Source organism: Salmo salar, chromosome ssa17 (assembly GCF_905237065.1).
Source record: "Salmo salar chromosome ssa17, Ssal_v3.1, whole genome shotgun sequence".
Classification (NCBI taxonomy): domain Eukaryota; kingdom Metazoa; phylum Chordata; class Actinopteri; order Salmoniformes; family Salmonidae; genus Salmo; species Salmo salar.
In genome coordinates, this window is record NC_059458.1 from 63,717,856 (window position 1) to 63,736,871 (window position 19,016).

A 19,016-nucleotide genomic window follows, 5' to 3' on the forward strand; every position below is an offset into this window, starting at 1 on the left:
AATCCAACTTTCTGTTCCGAGGACGTGAGGACGACGGTCCTACGTTAAAAGGGCTCAGATAATAACCTAACGAAATTAGCATCGTGTTCAAGGTGACGATCGACACGCCGAAAGGATGAATTTCGACTATACCGGCCAGAATATAGCACAAGCTTAAAAGTATGGCAACTTGGTATGAACTTTGAACTCTTATTCACTCCAGAAGTGATACCTCCTAGCCGTTGAGTTAGCAGCAGCCGCTGTCAACGTGGGCCAGGAAAGGACGGACGACGTATCCAGTCTAACACACAGAACGATACTACAACGTATCCAGTTTACGACCAGAGACATTGTTCAGAGGACAAGAGATCCCTGCTGGGCAACCCGGCCTTCCATCTACGACCAGTAAATATTCCTTGCATTTTCTTTTTCCAAATGTGCGGTTATTTAGAATGCATAAGATTCTGTATTTACGATAGCATAGCTTCTCCCTTTGTTACTCAGTCTTCCCGTGCTTTCATTCAAAACCCAACCCCCTTTCTTTGTGTAACCAGCCGTCATATCTGTTCTGTGTAGATGTAATTCTGTATGATTATTTAGGTATTTAGTAAATAAATAATTAAACCAAATTTTGTTTTGCTGATTCAACTTGTTAGCCAGGGTTCGTGAAGATAACCAAGAATTGACAACTTTCAGATGAGACTGAATAAGGTGACGATTAAATATTGACTGCTATTGAGGTAAAAGATTACCAGGTCTTTAAGAGTTTATTCGGAAGATAACAGCTCTATAAATATTCTTTCGTGGTGCCCCGACTTTCTAGTTAATTTCACTTACATGATTAGCTTAATCAGGTAATATTAATTACAGAGAAATTATTTTATAGAATAGCATGTCATATCACTTAATCCGGCATAGCCAAAGACACGTCATAGTGCTTTTATGGAATACTTTGTGTAAAATGGAAATAACTCTGGTTGATTACCAGTCTCTCCCTGTCGTTCTGCAGGGCTGACAGGGCGTTCTTCAGTCCCCACACCTCTGCAGTGGATCCTCCATGGCACATGGTGGGTGTCTGCTGGCCCCCTGCCCTGCTCATCTCCTCCAGTCTGAGGCTGAGTTCCTGGGCCTGGCTGAGTGCCTGATCCCTGCTACCCTGTAGTGACGCCATGGCCTTGCCGAACGCCTGGTTCTGGGCCCGGAGCTGGCCGGCCACCTCCCTCTCCTCCAGCAGCCTCTGCTCCATGGTCAGCAGGTCTCGGGCCAGCTCGGCCACCCTCTCGGCCGCTGTCTCCGACTCCGTCCGCGTCACCCCTCCCTCCCAACGCAGTTCTTTCAGCTCCTTCTGCCGAGCCTCCTGCACCTCTCTTTCCTTGGCAAGGCTCTCCTCCAGGCTCTCCACCTGGGTCCTGGCAGCCTGCAGCTGCTCCCTCAGCTTCTCTACCTCCGCCCCAGGAGCGTCTCTCACCTGCATGTTTCCACTATCACCAGCCTGGCTGAGGGTCTCCCTCTCTACCGCCTGAACTAAAGCCTCCCCTCCCTCCAGGCTCTTGATCTTAGCCCCTAGCTCTTCTTTCTCCTTCTCCAGGGTAGCGATGCGCTCAAGCTGGCCGGACAAGAGCTGCTTGTGCTGGGACTCCTTCATGGTGAGGACCTGGGTAAGATCGTCCCTGTAGCCATGAAGCTGGGCAGATAGCTTGGCCTTCTCTGCGTGGAGGTCATCCCTCTGGACCAATAGGGAGCGCAGCTCCTCCTTCAGACTGTTATTCTCCGCAGCAGCCTCCTGGATCAGAGCATCCTTTTCCATCATCACCTGGGACAACAGATCCATCACGTAGAGGGATGGGTTATACAACTGGGGCACGAGGAAGACATTCTAGAGTACTATCACACTAATAATATCACTCTTATCACTACATACAGTTTCAGTATGTCGATGACATGCGTGTACATAAATAAACATTTACTACCGGTTTACCATTCAGAATCTCTTCTTGACCTCCTCTGTACACATGTTATCATTGTTCTTTTACCTGCAGATGTTTCTCCTCCAGCTGTTTGTACATGCCAAGTACTCTGTCTCTGTCGTCCTGTAAAGAGCCCATGGCCTTGGTGAAGGCATCCAGCCTGGCTTTGCTGTGGCTGCTCTCCTCCTCTGCCTTCCGCAGCCGGTCCTCCAGACCCCGCACCTCCTCTCTCCTCTCCTCCAGCTCCTTCTCAGCCTCCTGGGCCCTGGAGTCAGCCTCCCTCCTGGACTCCTCTGCAGCCTGAGGGGGAGCGCGCATGTAAAAAGTCAAGAAGATGCAGGGGAATGAGTTTAAACATTTTCATTGACATAAAGCAGAGATGAAATAAAAGTGATCCATACCTGGGTCACGGCTTGCTCCTTCTCCCCCAGCAGCTCCACCTCTCTCCTCTCCTTCTCACTCAGCTCTGTCTGCAGGCTCTCTGTCAGGGTCTTGGAGGAGCGCAGGTCTGTCTCCAGTTGTTCCACGCTCAGGCCCAGCCTCCTCCCCTCTGCTTCCCTCTCCTTCAGCTGGGACCTGGCCTCGTTGGTCTCTCCCTGCAGCTTCCCAACTGCCTCTTCCAGGGCCTGGGTTCTGTGGCGGAGCCCCTCCGCCTCGCTCTCCAGGGAGGCCAGCTTGGCGCGAGCGTCAGCCAGGGAGGTCTCGGTCTGGGCTAGGGACTTCTGAAGCTCCTCCCTCTCCTGCTCCAGGGCAGCCTGGTTCTCGCGGAGCCTCTTCTCTTCCTGCTCCCATTTCAGCTGCCACTGCTCGTCTGCTTTCTGCAGTCTGGACCAAAAATAACAAATAAACACATTACATAACACAGCATAGTGTATCACAAACCTGGCTGGAAATTGGGGCAATTTAATTAATTAACTTTATCAGGAACAGTAGCCATTTTTACCTGTCCACTGTAAGCTGTAGCTCTTCTCTCCGAGCGGTCTCTTTCTGCAGCTGTTCAGCCAGATCTCTGGACCGGGTCTCTCCCTCCCGCACCTCAGCCTCCTTCCCCTGGAGGGTGCTGTTGAAACGACTCTCCCACTGCCGGGTCTCATCCAGCACGCGGTCCCTGTCGTCCTGCAGGGAGGACATACAGCGCGAGAAGGCAGCCAGTCGGGCCAGAGACTCATCCAGGCGGGTCTGCATCTGCTGGGCCTGTCTCTCAGCGGTGTCAGCCAGCTCTTTTGCCTCCCGGGTGGCATCCTCCTCTCTCTCCCTCTCCCGGTAAGACTCCTCCAACCTCAGCTCAATATGCTTCAGCTCGGCTCCCAGCCTGAACCTCACAGAGTCCAGGCTCTGCTCTGCCTCTGCTTTCAACTCAGCCTCTCTCTGTAGAGTGGTCTGCTCACAGGCTCTCCTCTCAGCTTGGGCCTGGCTGGCCTCTGTCTGGGCCTCAACCAGCTGGGCTTTGCAGCTAGATAGCTCAGCCTCAGTCTTCTTCAAAGCGTCTGTGACTTTGGTCCTCTCAAGACAGGCTTGCCCAAGCTCTTTGTGGACCTCGTTGCTGCCCAGTTGCAAAGCCTTGCCCTCCCTGGCCATCTCACTGATCCTTTCCTGGTACTGGATGCAGTCCTTCTGCATCTGGCGCACCTCCAGCTGCTTCTCTCTCAGCAGCTCCTCCAGCTGCTTTGCCCGGCTCTGGCTGCCCTCTTTCACCCTCTGGGCGGACTTCAGCTGCTGCTCCAGCTCCCTCTGCTTCCCTGACTCTGCCTCTGCCTCGGCCCGCTCTCTCTGGGCCTGCCTCTTGTCCTCCTCCAGCCTGGCTGCCCGGTCCCTCTCGCTCTCGGCCAGGGCTTCCAGTTCAGCCCGCTCCCTCTCCAGTCTCTCCACCTCCCTCTGCAGCTCCGCAAGACGCTCCCGGCTGTCTGTCGCGTCCTGCTGGTAGCCGGCGATGCTGCCATTCAGCTGGGCCAGCTGGTTCATCAGACGCTCCTCTAGGTCGTCCTTCTCTACCTCCAGGCTGCTGTGGAGCTCCTGGAGTTGGGCTTCCCTTTTAGAGCTCTCTTCCATCAGGCTCTGTTCCTTATCTTTACTCTCCTGAAGGAGCTGCTCCAGAGAGGCTAGTCCAACCTTGAGTTCAGCCTCACTCTCTTGCCACTGTTCCCTCTCTGAATGCAGGGCTGCCTCCATTTCCATCCGTTTTCCCTCAATTACGGTCTGTTCACTTTCAGACATATCCGTCTTCACTGGCTCCTCCCTCTGGGTCTGTTGCTTCTCTTTACTCTCCTGAAGGCGCTGCTCCAGAGAGGCCAGCTCAGCAGTGAGTTCAGCCTCGCGCTGTTGCCTCAGTTCCCTCTCTGACTGTAGGGTTGCCTCCATTTTGCTCAATTTCTCATCAATTAGGGCCTGTGTATGTTCAGTTATTTCGATCTTCACCATCTCCTCAACAGAGGGAGTTTCAGGTGCAGCTACCTCAGACTCTATGGCCTGGCTATGTGGCTCTATGTCCTGAGGCTGGCTCTTAACTGGCTCTTGGGTAGTTTTAGTCATGACTGTACTAGACTGCTGGGCAACAATGGTCTCCTCCACTACATCATCAGAGCTGGGGGTTTTATCTGGAGCTAATCTGTCCCCTTTCTCTAGCTCTTGGGCTAGTTGCTCCCTCAACTCAACAACTTGCTGTTCTAAGGAGTCCCTCTGTGCCGTAGTGGCATTCAAATCAGCTTTCAGAGCCTCAAACTCATCTTTGAGTCTTTCAAGTTCTCCTTTGAGTGCATTGTCCTCCCTTCTTATTCCTTTCTTTTCATCCATCTCTCTGAGACTCTCGTTCTCCTCCTCTAAATCCATGATTTTCTGCTGCTTGGTCTTGGCAAACTTCCTCATCTTGTCTTTGACAGTGTCCACCTCTTTCTGGGCCTCTTCTTTCTGCCGTTCAGCCTCCTGCCTGGCCGTCTCGTGGGTCCTGGCTCTAGCAACAAGCTCCTTCCTCTCCTGCCTAGCAGCTTCCAGCACACGTCTCACACGCTCTGCCTCATCACTCACGTTCTCATAGGACTTTAGCAGAGTCTCATACTCATCCTTCATCCCATTCAGCTTCTCCTCCCATTCTCTGCATGCCCGGGCAGCCTCCTCTTTGGCAGACTCTGCCTCTCTTTTACAGAAGTCTTTCTCTGTCAGCATACCCTCCATGGCCAGCTTGAGGCTCTCGCAGGACCCCTCAAGGCTCTGGTTCTCCACCAAGGTCCGATCAACCTCCTCTATCAGCCTCTCTCTTTCTGCTCTCAGCTTCTCCAGCTCGACTTCTCTAGCCTCCATCTTCTGATGCAGTTCAGTGATGACTTTCTCAGTGGAGGCCAACTGTTCTTTCTGGCTTTTGTTCTCTTTGAGGGCCTCTTTGCGGGAGATAAGGGCAGCCTTGAGCTTCTGCTGAAGCTGCAGGATCTTGGAGTTGCTGCCTTTCTCTTCCTCTTGCCTCTGGGGGACCTCGGCCTCCAGTCTCTGGCTCTTTTCCTTCTCTGCCCTCAGGCCTTCCTGCAGGGAGGCGATCGACTGGTCCTTCTCATACACTGTCTCTTGCATGGACTGGAGGAGGGAGCTTTGCTCACCCAGCTGCTGGCTAAGCTCCATGATCTCATCGTTCTTGTTGCTCAGGAACTGCTTGAATTCCCCCACCTCTGTCTGCAGGATGGCAATGGTGGACTCAGCGGAGTCTGAGGCGGCTCCCTTGGCCGCAGCCTCCAACTCTGCTTTCACAGCTTCTGCATAGGTCTGAGCCTGTAGACACTTCTCCCTCAGAGCCTCCAACTCCTCATAGACATGTTCAATCTGGCTCTCCTTCTCTCTCAGGGCCTGCAACTCTTTGCCCAGCACTAGAAGCTCACTTTCCCTGAGTGACAGGCTAGCCTGGCTCTCCTGTAGTTGGCCCTCCAACTCTGTACAAGATGCCTTCTCAGCCTGGACCTCTTCTTTCAGAGCTTGTAATAAGGCCTCAATGTCAGCTGAAAGTAGCTGAGAGGGTTCCTCGGCACTGGTAATTGGATTATCACCTTGTTGTTGTTGTGCTTCATTCTCAGGAGCTGCAAATTCCACCCAGTCTTCCTGGACCCAATCTCCTGAAGCTGGCTTCTCAATCTTCTCCACTGCAGCGTTGGTCTCCAGCTCAGCATGTACTTCCTTCTCTGTGCCCACCTCTTTCTGTGCCTGCAGTTCCTCGAGCTCGCTCAGTCTAGTCAACAGCCCATCTCGTTCACCAACTTGCTCCTCCAAACGCTCCAACAGCCCGTTGTACTCTTCCTTTTGCTGTTTTAGCTGTTCGCGGTGGTGCCTGTCCTTTTCTTTGGCCTTGCAGATAGTGTCTTTGCAAGAGTCCTGGGCCTCCTGCAGTTTCTTTTGCAGTGTTTCGCAATCTGACTCCAGTGAGGCCACCTGGGACTGCAAACCAGTGATTTCAGCTGAGGTGTCAGCCTCTGGAGTCTGCTCAGCTCCCTCACTCAGCCTTCTGTTCATTTCAAGTGTCTCTTCCAAAACCTGATCCTGCTGGCTGATTTTCTGTTCCAAAACCTCCATGGCCTCTTCTTTGGACTTCAAGGCTTGTCTGAACTCTTCGAAAGTAGTCTCAATTGCCATAACCTCTTGTTTTCTGTCTTTTTCTAAAGCTGGTACACTTGCAGGGGCTTCCTCCGTTGCTTTCCCTACTTGTCCTTTCCTTTGATCTGCATCTTTCTCAAACTCTGCAACTTTTTTCATCAGCTCTTTGCGCTGCACCAGGGCTGCCTGCAACCTCTTTTTAATGGTGGCCACTTGGGTTGTCAGATCCTCTTTGTCCTTTCGCAAACTAGTGAGCTCATCACCATCCTCTACATGACTCTCCCCTGTCGCTTTCTCCTTTTCTCCAGCATTCTCAAGCTCAATTATCTGCTCCTTCAGTTTCTTGACCTCAGTGCTCATTAGGAACTTCTCCTCACTGGTCTGGAGCAGTTTGGCAGACATGCCATTGCTCAGCTCCATCATCTCCTGCTCTTTCTGGGTGATGCGCAGTAGCAGCTCGTTAATCTCAGTGTCCCTCTCAGACAGTACAGCTTTGGCCATGTCCCTAGCCTGGGAGAACTCCAGCAGTCTGGCCTCCATGTCTTGGAGCTTCTGCTCCAGCTCAGAGGTGGTGATCTCCCATTCTTCCAGCTGGGCGCTCAGCATCCTGGCCTGGCCCTCCTGCTCAGAGAGAGAGTGCTGAGCCTCGTCCAGGTCTGCCTGCAGAGCCTGGATCTTCTGCTCTTTGGAGTGGCCTTCTGTCTGCAGGCTGGCCAGCTGCTCCTCCAGGAGATGCATCTCCATGCTCTGCCTCTCCAACTCGGAGCCACTGTGCTGGGCCACCGTGTCCATCTCTGACCTGGCTGACTGGAGCTCTTCCTCAAATCTCTGGGCCTGGGACTCAGCCTCATCCTTGGCAGCTGCCAGGGACCGAATCTCTTCCTCAAGGCCTTGGGTTCTCTCCTGTGACTCTGAGGCAGCCTCTCTCAATCTCTGGAGCTCAGCCATGAGCTCACTGTACCTGTTCTGCAGCTCATCTGCCAAGGCCTGGGCAAACACCTGTCCAGGGGCAAAGTCAGAGAGGGTCGCCCCCTGCTGGCTGAGGTGCACCTGCACAGTCTCACGGATGATGACTGATGAGGACTCCACCTGGACTGTGGATGTTTCCTGCTCAGAGCTGTTCTCTTCCCAGGATTGCATCTGGAGCTGGCCAAAGCCCTGCAGTATGGGAGGCGACTGCTGACCTTCATCTTGGTTCACAGCCTCTAGGAGGGTCCAGCTGCTGTGGGCCACCTCGGAGTCACTGCTAGTGACCATCTCATCAGAGGAGGCCCCCTTAGATTCTCCGGGAGAGTCAGACTGGGGTTCAATGAGCTCTGGACTGCTCTCGTTATCAGCGGCGACTGACAGAATTGCGCAATCCTCTGCCACCAGGGTGGTGTCCTCCTCTCGCGTGTCTTCTAGGAGGTCTGGCAGCACTGTAGGACTGTCGCAGGGGGCCATGGCGGTGTCCTCACTCTGGTCTAGAATCTGATCAGCGCTTACCTTGAATGCATCATTTGAGCCCTGCTCTTTAGCCAGCACAAGACTCTCTCGCAGGGCAGTCAACTCATGGTCTTTCTCCAATAGCTGCTGCTCCAGAGCCAATATTTGGGCTGGGGAAATCAATAAAGATGAAAATGAATAGCCAGCCTAATAATCACACAATGCACAATTAATTGATCATACCTGAAATGCCAAAACAGATATTTTTCATGTAGCCATTGCAGGAACTAAAATTCAACCCTACCTCTGGCACCTCCCAGTAGTTCATGACTAGACCTATATATTATAGATTTTCAGATTTTTGCTTCTAAATGTTAACAATTGAGATGATTAGTGACATACTGTCAACATACTGTCAACACTGTTAACATACTGTCGACATGTCTACTAAACCACCAGTCTTTCAGGTTTAGTCAGACTGTGAAATGGGTAAGGCCTGTAAGCACATCTGCGTCACTATGCCAAACTCTGTTGTCAGCGAGGCCTGTGACAGCACACCGTGTCCAAGCCTATGCAAACACATCAATAGAGGGTGTGTGTGTGTGCTGCTGGCAGGATGGATGACTGGTCAAAGTCCTGGTGGTTGGCTTTCAGATTCAGAGAATAAAAACACACATTTTAAAATAGGTCTCTTTACCTTTTTCAGCATCAGTCACTTCTTCCACAGACGGGTCAGTCACACACTGGACCAATGACTCCCTAGCAGCCTAGGAGAGAAAAACAAACGCCTGGGTTATTTCTGAACACACAGAGGGTGTACACTTTATGACTTAATAATAGATCAATCCCATTGAAGTGGGACTATATTCAAAATTAATTGAGTTAACAGTTTCACACAGCTGTAATGTAGTTACACAATAGTTACACTGTAGTTATGATGGGCCTGGGTGTGAAGGTCAGCCCAGGGCTACAGTCATAACAGAGGATCAGTGGAGAGGCGATTAGCATTGCCTTGACCCAAATGACAGGACATTCTTCCTCAGCATTATTAAACCCAACCACTATCTCTGTCCCTCAGGCTGTCCCCTCTGAGATAGATCGTGGCTGACTGACCTGCCCCAGTAGTCAGGGCAGAGACCAGAGAGACTTCCCCACATGAATAAGCATGTGTGACACTCAATGTGCTGGCTGGGCAGTCCTCACAGCACAGTGAAATAACAGCACACCAATAGATCATATTGTATCAGACTGGGGTTGTCGTGTTCTATTGTGACTCCGCACTGTCAACAATTCTGTTTGGAAAGGGAATCGTCTAACAATTAGATTGAACATACAGTGCCTTCAGAAAGTACTCACACCCCATGACTTTTTCCACATTTTGTTGTGATACAGCCTGAATTAAACATTTATTAAAATGGAAATGTTGTGTCACAGGATGACACACAATACCCCATAATGTCAAAGTGGAATTATGTTTTTAGACATTTTTCTAATTATTTAAAAATGAAGAGCTGAAATGTCTTGAGTCAATAAGTATTCAACCCCTTTGTTATGGCAAGTCTAAATAAGTTCAGGAGTAAAAATGTGCTTAACAAGTCACAAAAAGTTATCATGGACTCACTCTGTGTGCAATAATAGTGGTTAACATGATTTTTGAATGATTACCTCATCTCTGTACCCCACACATACAATTACCCCTCAGCCAAGCATTGAATTTCAAACACAGATTCAATTACAAAGACCAGGGAGCTTTCCAATGCCTTGCAAAGAAGGGAACCTATTGGTAGATGGGTAAACATTTTAAAAGGAGACATTGAATAACCCTTTGAGCATGGTGAACAAAGATACAGTCGTCCTTCCTAACTTAGTTGCCGCAGAGGATGGACAATGGTGACTTTAAAACAGTTAAAGTTTAATGGCTGTGATAGGAGAACTGAGGATGGATCAACAACATTGTAGTTACTCCACAATACTAACCTAATTAACAGAGTGAAAAGAAGGAAGCCTGTACATAATAAAAATATTCCAAAACATGTCTGCTTGCAATAAGGCACTAAAGTAAAACTTCAAAAAATGTGGCAAAGAAATTAACCATTTGTATTCAGGACAAAAAGTGATATTTGGGGCAAATCGAACACAACACATCATTGAGTACCTCTCTTCATATTTTCAAACATGGTGGTGGCTGCATCATGTTATGAGTATGCTTGTCATGAGCAAGGACTATGGAGTTCTTTAGGATAAAAATAAATGGAATAGAGCTAAGCAAAGTCCTAGAGGAAAACCTGGTTCAGTCTGCTTTCCAACAGAGACAGATTCACCTTTCAGCAGGACAATAACCTAAAACACAATGCCAATTATAAACTGGGTGGGTCGAGCCCTGAATGCTGATTGGCTGACAGCCGTGGTATATCAGACCTTAAACCATGGGTGTATTTTTACTGCTCTAATTACATTGGTAACCAGTTTTTAATAACAATAAGGCACCTCGGGGGTTTGTGATATGGCCAATATACCACGGGTAAGGGCAGTGTCTAGGCACTCCGTGTTGAGTCGTGCTTAAGAAAAGCCCTTAGTCGTGGTATATTGGCCAAATACCACATTTCCTCTGGCCTTATTGCTTAAATATACACCGAGTGTACAAAACATTAAGAACATGCTCTTTCCATGACATAGACTGAACAGGTGAAAGATCCTTTATTGATGTCTCTTGTTAAATCCACTTCAATCAGTGTAGATGACGAGGAGACAGGTTCAAGAAGGATTTTTAAGCCTTGAGGCAAGTGAGACATTGATTGTGTATGTGTGCCATTCAGAGGGTGAATGGGCAAGACAAAATATTTAAGTGCCTTTGAATGGGGTATGGTAGTAGGTGCCAGGCGCACAGGTTTGTGTGAAGAACTGAAACGCTGCTGGGTTTTTCACACTCAACATGTGCGCTAAGAATGGTCCATCACCAAAAGGATTTCCCACCAACTTAACACAACTGTGGGAAGCATTGGAGTCAACATGGGCCAGCATCCCTGTGGAACGCTTTACACTTTGCAGAGTCCATGCCCTGATGAACTGAGGCTGTTCTGAGGGCAAAAGGGGGTGCAACTCAATATTAGGAGGTTTCCTAATGTTTTGTTCCTAAGTGGCCTAGTTACAGTTGACTTAAATCGACTTGAAAATCTATGGCCACACTTGAAAATGTCTGTCTTGCAATAATCAACAGCCAACTTGACGGAGCTTGAAGAATAAAAATAAATAAAAGGTGCAAATATTGTACAATCCAGGTGTGCAAAACTGTTGGAGACTTACCCACAATGCCTCATAGCTGTAATCGCTGCCGAAGGTGATCTAGCTATATTGACTCAGGGGTGTGAATACTTACGAAAATGACATATTTCTGTATCTCATTTTCAATAAATGTAGTAACACTTGTAAAAACATGTTTTCACATTGTCATTATGGAGTATTGTGTGTAGATGGGTGAGAGAAAAAAATTGATTTCAACCATTTTGAATTCAGGCTGTAATACAACAACATGTGGAATACGTCAAGGGTTATGAATACTTTCTGAAGGCGCTGTAATTTCACTGTGTGTGAAAACATCTGACATAAACAGATGCCATATATTAACATAAGTCTTGGTTCATTGGTCATTGTTTTTTTTGCCATTGCATAACTTCTCAAATAATGAGCCTTGCAAGACATCCATAGCTTTGTCTTTTACACAGATGAAAATGAGCCCACCATTTGGTCAAATTACAGAAATAGACGAAGAACATTAGAGAATCTCGCAATGGGTACAACAGACTGAAGAGTGCGGTAATTTGGGGTTCACAGATAATAAACCATATAAGCTATTTCTCCCAAAGTACATTTTTATGTTTATTTTCGGGTTATTACAGGATTCAAAACAAGCTTACAACATGTGCTACCTTCATTCATTTAGTAGTCGTAACAATCTCCTAAATTAATTTAGTGCGTCTTACTGCTCACCATTCCAATTTGCTGCTCCAGCTGTTGTATCCTAGCAACTGCCTCTTCGCCTTCTGCGGTGCGCTTATCCAGTTGTTCTGAAAGAAAAACAACACAATTATTAAATACGCTGCAAGCAAGCCGCTTGTCAGGGTATCATGAATGCTTTACACTTATAAACAAAACTTGCTTGATAGTGTATTCGGTTCCCTTACCTTGCAAAGTCTCCATGGAGTGGGTGACCTGGGTGCAGCGTTCCTCGCTCTCCCTCTGCTCCACCCTCAGCCTCTTCAGCCGGGCCTCCAGGGTCTGCAGTGTACCCAGGCACAGGGCCGGGTCGGTGGGAACAGAACTGTCCTCCTCAGCCCCCTCTCCAGCCAGAGAGCGCAGGCCTGTCAACAACTCAGCCAGGGCCTCTCCTGCCCTTTGCCCCTCTCCATGCTCCTCTCTTAAGGCAGCAAGCTCCTTCTCCAACCTGGCTACTTCTCTGTTGGTCACTTCCTCCCGCTCTCTAGCGGCCCACTCCAGTTTCACTGTCAGCTCCTCCATCTGGGTTGATCTATCTCGCTCTGAGGTCTCCAGGTTGGCTAGCTGGGCTGCTCTGTCCCTCTCGGAGGCCTCCAGGTTGGCTCGGAGGGCCACCAGCTCTGCCTGGGCCTGGCTGGACCACCCAGCCCACTGCTGTCTCTCCTCCTCCCTCTGCCTACCAGCCTCAGCCAGCTCCTGCTCCATCTGGCGGAACTGAGCCGTGAGGATCTGCAGAGAGAGAGAGAGAGAGAGGTAGCGAGGGAGAGAGGAAGCGAGAGAGAGAGGAAGCGAGAGAGAGAGGAAGCGAGAGAGAGAGGAAGCGAGAGAGAGAGGAAGCGAGAGAGAGAGGAAGCGAGAGAATGAGGGAGAAAGAAGACAGATGAAGGACGGGGACGGTAGGGTCTACAACGAGAACTGCTCGGCTGTGCCAGTCAAGAAGTGATTTTGCATTTAGATGAGAAATGAGTCTACCCCTCAGCCCTTATGTAACATGCAATTTGTCAATCACCAAACATACTTACTCAGTGTCACTCTGCTGTCACACTAGTAACTTGGTGAATAATGTAATACAGTACTCTGTGTCAGTCTCTTCAGATGGGCTCATTTTGCCCAAGTGTCAGTCAGGTTGCATTGTTATTCTATTGTGGGACCTTCGTTGAGAAAACCCCATTCCCACTATGGCTCTAACTGACCAGCACAGTAGAGCGTGTCTGTACCTGTTTCTGCTGGTCGGCATTGTTCAGCTCCCCCTGCAGAATCTCCAGCACCTGGCAGCGTGACCGCATGGCTTCCTCCTGCTCCTCACAACGCCGCTGGGCTGCACGTAGAGCCTAGCAACACACACACTAAGGGCTTGGGTACAGGCTAAAAACAGAGTATAGGACCTGGCCTGTATGAGGGAGTGTAGAGTGAGTCAGAGAATGAAGTTTGTACCTGCTGTACCTGCTGCAGCTCAGCCTCGTTCTGCCTCTGCACTGTGACCCTGAGCAGCTCGTCCTCATGCTTCTGGATCTGCTCCTGGAAACGCACGTCCTTTTCACAGACAACTGCCTGAAGCACACGAACCTAAAAACGTGACATCTCTGCAGTCAGCTGACGGGCCCCTTTTAAACAATCTGGAACCTTTTCATTGAAAATGGTTAGAGAAATAACGAAACTGGCACCTGCTCCGTGTGTACGGCTTCCTTTTCACACAGGGCCTGTTCGGACATCTGGAGACGCTCCTGGAGGTTCTTAGCCGAGGTCGAGACCTCACTGAGCTGCTTCCTCAGCTCCTGGAGTTCCTCCTCCACAGCAGGAGCTGAGCTGGTGAAGGAGCTGTCTGGAGAGCTCTTCAGGAAATAGACAAGGATTTCAAAATGTTATTGATGACAAAATAGTCTAGTGTAGACCAAACTGGCTGTAAAGAATCTCCAACATTTTAACTGTATACATTACAGCTAAAATACACATCAGAACCATGCTTATTGAACGTGGAGTTATTTGAACTCGGCTAAAGGACTTACTGTTGCTCCCTCCTGCCCTTTGAGGTCAGCAATTTGTTTGTTCAGAGCAGCCATCTTGGTTTTGGCCTGCAGCTTTAGTTTAGTGAAGCGTGCCTCCGCTGTCTCCCTTTCGCTCTGTAAACACACCAACAAACACAGCATTTAAACTTGTGTTCCAGCAACAACAGCATAATCTCAGTAGATTTCTGACCACAATCTTTATTTGACAAGAAGTGCATCAAATATGAATATTTCATGATCCCAACCCACACAGGACAGAAAGAAAATCTAAGCTATGCATTGAGGGCACATCCATATAAAACCACCGCATTCATGTCTCACACACACACGCATACAAAGTCATAGCAATACACATAGGCGCATGCACACACACACACAAAGTCAAAACAACACATGCAGGCCAACACACCCACCTGTACCCAGGTCTCACCTTGAGCTGCGTTTCGAAGGTGGCAAGCTGGCTGTCCTTATCTCTGACCACCTCCTTGAGATGCACTGTCAGCTGCTCCAGATGGGCCAGCATCTCCAGGGGCTCCTCCTCCACCCCAGGCCCAGACTCCTCAGGGGCCCCGGGGGCATCTCCAGGGGGGAGTTGGGGGACCAACATATCCTGCAAAAGGGCCACAGAGAAGAAGAGTGGTTACAAATATGGGGACTTAGAGAACATTAAGGCCTCCAATGGTGATCCGTTAGAGCAGGGTGAATCAAACTGGGTCCTGGGGTCCCCTCCCCCTGGGTGCAGGTTTTGGTTTTTACCCTAGCACTACACAGCTGATTCAAATAATCATAGCTTGATGATGAGTTGGTTATTTGAATCAGCTGTGTAGTGCTAGAGCAAGAAACAAAACGTGCACCCAGGGGGACCCCAGAACCGAGTTTGGGGAACAATGTGTTAGAGTGCTGACCAGTTTTGCCTTTTAGATCACAATGGATTTATTATTATGGACAGAGAAGAGCTGATCCTAGTTAAGCACTACAACTCACACAATTGATAAATATGGGCCCAGGACAGGAAACATGTGCCATGTTATGTAAGCTTGTGAGGGGTTGAGGGAGTCTCTCTTACCTGAGGGGCTCCATTGGGGGGCTCGTCCCCAGACAGCTCCTGCAGGACGTTGGTAAAGCCCTGGGACAGCCGGCTGAGCATGTAGCCGAAACTGGTGGTACAAGGCAGAGACATTAGGCCTTTATCTGGACAGGTGGACTTGGGTTATGGTCAGTAGGTTTCAAAAGATCCTACCAAAAAGGTCCTACCTAAACTTTCCCAAAATATTTTGGGGTTTTCATATCTTCTGAGTCCATAGATGCCACAACAAAATAAATGATAAGCTTATGTAAAGTTTTTAAATGGTGAATATTCCATGCAGTGTTTCTTCCCATGCAAGATCCCTGATCAAAGTAAACTCATGTCATAACATGATACTTTCACCTTGGTTTGACATGTTAGATATGAGATTCTAGAGTTTAGACATTGAGGGTTCTATCTCAATCATTATTCATAAAGCCCTTTATACATCAGCAGTTGTCAAAGTGATTATACAGAAACCGGATCAAAAAAATCTCTATGGAGTTTGCATTATGATGCATTTACAACGTTAGCGCCCCTGTTATGTTATGATTCACATTTCTGTGTATAGAATTTATTTTAAGACAAAAACATAGATTGACTCAAATAATCAATGGACATAAGTGCAGTGGAAGAGAACAATTGAGACCAGTGAAATCATAGAATGAGGGTTCCTGGACAGTCAATAAGTGCAGGCCCCTCGGAGGACCATCCTCAATGAATTTCGTAAAAATAGTGAAATATTAAAAAAGTTATCCTTTTTAGATCAAACTATACTAAATATATTCACATCAACAAATAATTGATGAAAACACACCGTTTTGCAATGAAGGTCTACAGTAGCCTCAGCAGCACTCTGTATGTCAGCACCAAGGTGTAGCTGGAGGACAGCTAGCTTCTGTCCTCCTCTGGATACATTGAATTCAATACAAAACCTAGGAGGCTCATGGTTCTCACCCCCTTCCATAGACTTACACAGTAATAATGACAACTTCCAGAGGACGTCCTAGAAACCTATCACAGCATTTACTGACATGTTGTCCACGCAATCAAAGGATCAGAGAATGAATCAAGTACTAAAAGCATAAGCTACCACTCGCTAGCACTGCAGTGCATAAAATGTGGTGAGTAGTTGACTCAAAGAGAGAAAGACAATAGTTGAACAAAATAATTTATTCCAAAATTAAGGAAAAGTGAGAGAAAGATATTTTGTTGTATTTTATTTTGTTACTTTCACTTATTTAGCTAGCGCATGCAGCTAGCTAGTTTAATGTACTCAGACACCTAGCTCAAACAGAGAGGGATGCTATGTTAGCTAGCTGGCTATGGCTAACCAACACTGGATTTCTTCCAAGGTAAGCTTTATATAAAAAAATATATATATATATAAAAAAAAATATTATATATATATATATATATATATAATTATTAATTATTAATTGCCACCAGGCCCACCGGTTCTTAAACGGAGCGAAACTGGGATAGAAATACCTCAATTTGTCCAATAAAAAAATTCACATTTGCAACTGTTGGACTAATGATTACTCCCTAGATTAGCTAGATGCAGGCAAACGTGTGGAAGGCGGTATTGAATGTGTCACTGTCTGTCACCATGATTCTCTACCTTGTAAACTATCATTCATAGGCTAGGTTGTAGCAACCTCACATGGGTATCGGGAAAATTAGAGTATTATGTAGTAGCCTAAATCTATCGATGTTACATTGCGGTGATACAGCCCGACAGGATGCTCTAGACTGTGCATCTGTAAAAGTTTGTTAATGTTTTTTGTGACAATCCGAATTTCTTCAGCCTCCTGAGGTTGAAGAGGCGCTGCTGCGCCTTCTTCACCAAGCTGTCTGTGTGGGTGGATCATTTCAGTTGTCCGCGTGTCCATGATGTGTACGCCGAGGAACTTAAAACTTTCCACCCTCTCCACTACTGTCACGTCGATGTGGATGGGGGGTGCTCCCTCTGCTGTTTCCTGAAGTCCAGGATCATCTCCTTTGTTTTGTTGACAATAACCTCACACTCAATGTCAATAAAACAAAGGAGGTGATCCTGGACTTCAGGAAACAGCAGAGGGAGCACTCCCCTATCCACATCGACGGGACAGTAGTGGAGAAGGTGGAGAGTTTTAAGTTCCTCGGCGTACACACATCACGGACAAACTGTAATGGTCCACCCACACAGACAGCGTGGTGAAGAAGGTGCAGCAGCGCCTCTTCAACCTCAGGAGGCTGAAGAAATTTGGCTTGTCAGCGAAAACACACAAACTTTTACAGATGCACAATCGAGAGCATCCTGTCGGGCTGTATCACCGCCTGGTACGGCAACTGCTCCGCCCACAACCGTAAGGCTCTCCAGAGGGTGGTGAGGTCTGCACAACACATCACTGGGGGCAAACTACCTGCCCTCCAGGACACCTACAGCACCCGATGTCACAGGAAGGCCAAAAAGATCATCAAGGACATCAACTGCCTGTTCACCCCGCTATCATCCAGAAGGTGAGGTCAGTACAGGTGCATCAAAGCCGGGACCGAGAGACTGAAAAACAGCTTCTATCTCAAGGCCATCAGACTGTTAAACAGCCATCACTAACATTGAGTGGCTGCTGCCAACATACTGACTCAACTCTAGCCACTTTAATAATGGAAAAATTGATGTAATAAATGTATCACTAGCCACTTTAAACAATGCCACTTTATATAATGTTTACATACCCTGCATTACTCATCTCATATGTATATACTGTACTCTACCATCTACTGAATCTTGTCTATGCCGTTCGGCCATCACTCATTCATATATTATTATGTACATATTCTTATTCATTCCTTTACACTTGTGTGTATAAGGTAGTTGTTGTGAAATTGTTAGGTTAGATTACTTGTTAGATATTACTGCATGGTCGGAACTATAAGCACAAGCATTTCGCTACACTCGCATTAACATCTGCTAACCATGTGTATGTGACAAATAAACTTTGATTTGAGCTGGGTGAATAAAATGTGAATGACAGTCATCCAATATGCTGTAATAGAAATAAGGCCATGCTCATAAAAAAAATGTATTGTCCTCCCTCATCTTAAACGGCACCGACCGCCACTGCAGTCAATCGTCCTTTGTGCCGATAATATATATGTGGCAAGATACATTAACGGGCATTATTGTTTTGTGACCCAGATAGTTCGTGCAGAGGGCCTCGAGGTTCGAGTGTCACCGGAAGAGCCGAACACTGCCGAACAATAGAGCAATTCGACTGCGGCTGCGTCATTTCGTTTTGCCCACTACTCCTGAACAGCAAAGATTATGGGGAGAAATGGATGGCTTACTTTCTGAACAATTTGACAGTGCTGTCTCCAACCATAGTAAGAGTATTTGATGTATATACATAAATCGGAATTATGATGCTGTATTGGTTGCGCTTGTATAAAAACAGCGAACGAGTTAGCTTTTCAGTGCACGTAGACAAGCAGCTAGCTAGCTGGCTTACAAGGATAACTGTAATTGGCTAAATATATCGCTGTGCCTTGTTTTTTGGAGCGTGTGGAAGCTGTTCTAAACTGCAACTCTGGGAATGGTGTGCTGATAGTTGAAAGAACGAGGGACTAACCTGTACGAGTACTTCTCAGATACCGGTTTCTGCTTTTTATTTGAAGAATCTCCTCTGCTGTATTTCTGTGCATAGCCACATCACCAAACATCCCGGAAACAAAACTTGCAGAGCATCGATTGGCCAGTGGAGGATTGCGCAACAGCAAGGGAGCGTCTGTAAATTCCGACCGTTTACCATTTTTCAAGAGACCGTCTTAAGGAAAAATGTGCAACATGCGCCAATACGCTCTTTTTTTTTTACAAGATAATGTTTGTATTTTTATACAATGATTAACCTTCTTATCCATTTTCATTTGGAACCACACAACTTAATTTATTAGGATGGGGCCGGGTCATGACCCACGAGTCAATCTGATCATCAACAATGGAAGACAACTTGGACGAAGCCTTCTCTTACT

General features: G+C 47.7%; 1 protein-coding gene across 4 annotated transcripts in view; it reads right to left on the bottom strand.

Moving 5' to 3' along the window:
* golgb1 (golgin B1) overlaps positions 1-18,733 on the bottom strand; it is a 24,543-nt gene extending 5,810 nt beyond the window's left edge. For 3 of the 4 annotated variants that reach the window (XM_045699944.1, XM_045699943.1, XM_045699942.1), the window contains exons 1-14: positions 18,617-18,733; positions 15,003-15,093; positions 14,367-14,546; positions 13,937-14,050; positions 13,595-13,762; positions 13,365-13,496; positions 13,148-13,261; positions 12,119-12,659; positions 11,925-12,001; positions 8,635-8,704; positions 2,890-8,107; positions 2,348-2,771; positions 2,013-2,246; positions 965-1,792 (exon numbers count right to left, since the gene is read on the bottom strand). In XM_045699944.1, coding sequence (XP_045555900.1) covers positions 965-1,792; positions 2,013-2,246; positions 2,348-2,771; positions 2,890-8,107; positions 8,635-8,704; positions 11,925-12,001; positions 12,119-12,659; positions 13,148-13,261; positions 13,365-13,496; positions 13,595-13,762; positions 13,937-14,050; positions 14,367-14,546; positions 15,003-15,083 — 8,181 coding nt within the window. In that variant the 5' untranslated portion in view covers positions 15,084-15,093; positions 18,617-18,733. The remainder of the gene's footprint in view (positions 1-964; positions 1,793-2,012; positions 2,247-2,347; positions 2,772-2,889; positions 8,108-8,634; positions 8,705-11,924; positions 12,002-12,118; positions 12,660-13,147; positions 13,262-13,364; positions 13,497-13,594; positions 13,763-13,936; positions 14,051-14,366; positions 14,547-15,002; positions 15,094-18,616) is intronic. The other variant, XM_045699946.1, reaches the window with a different exon arrangement.
* Between the last annotated feature and the right edge of the window lie 283 nt (positions 18,734-19,016).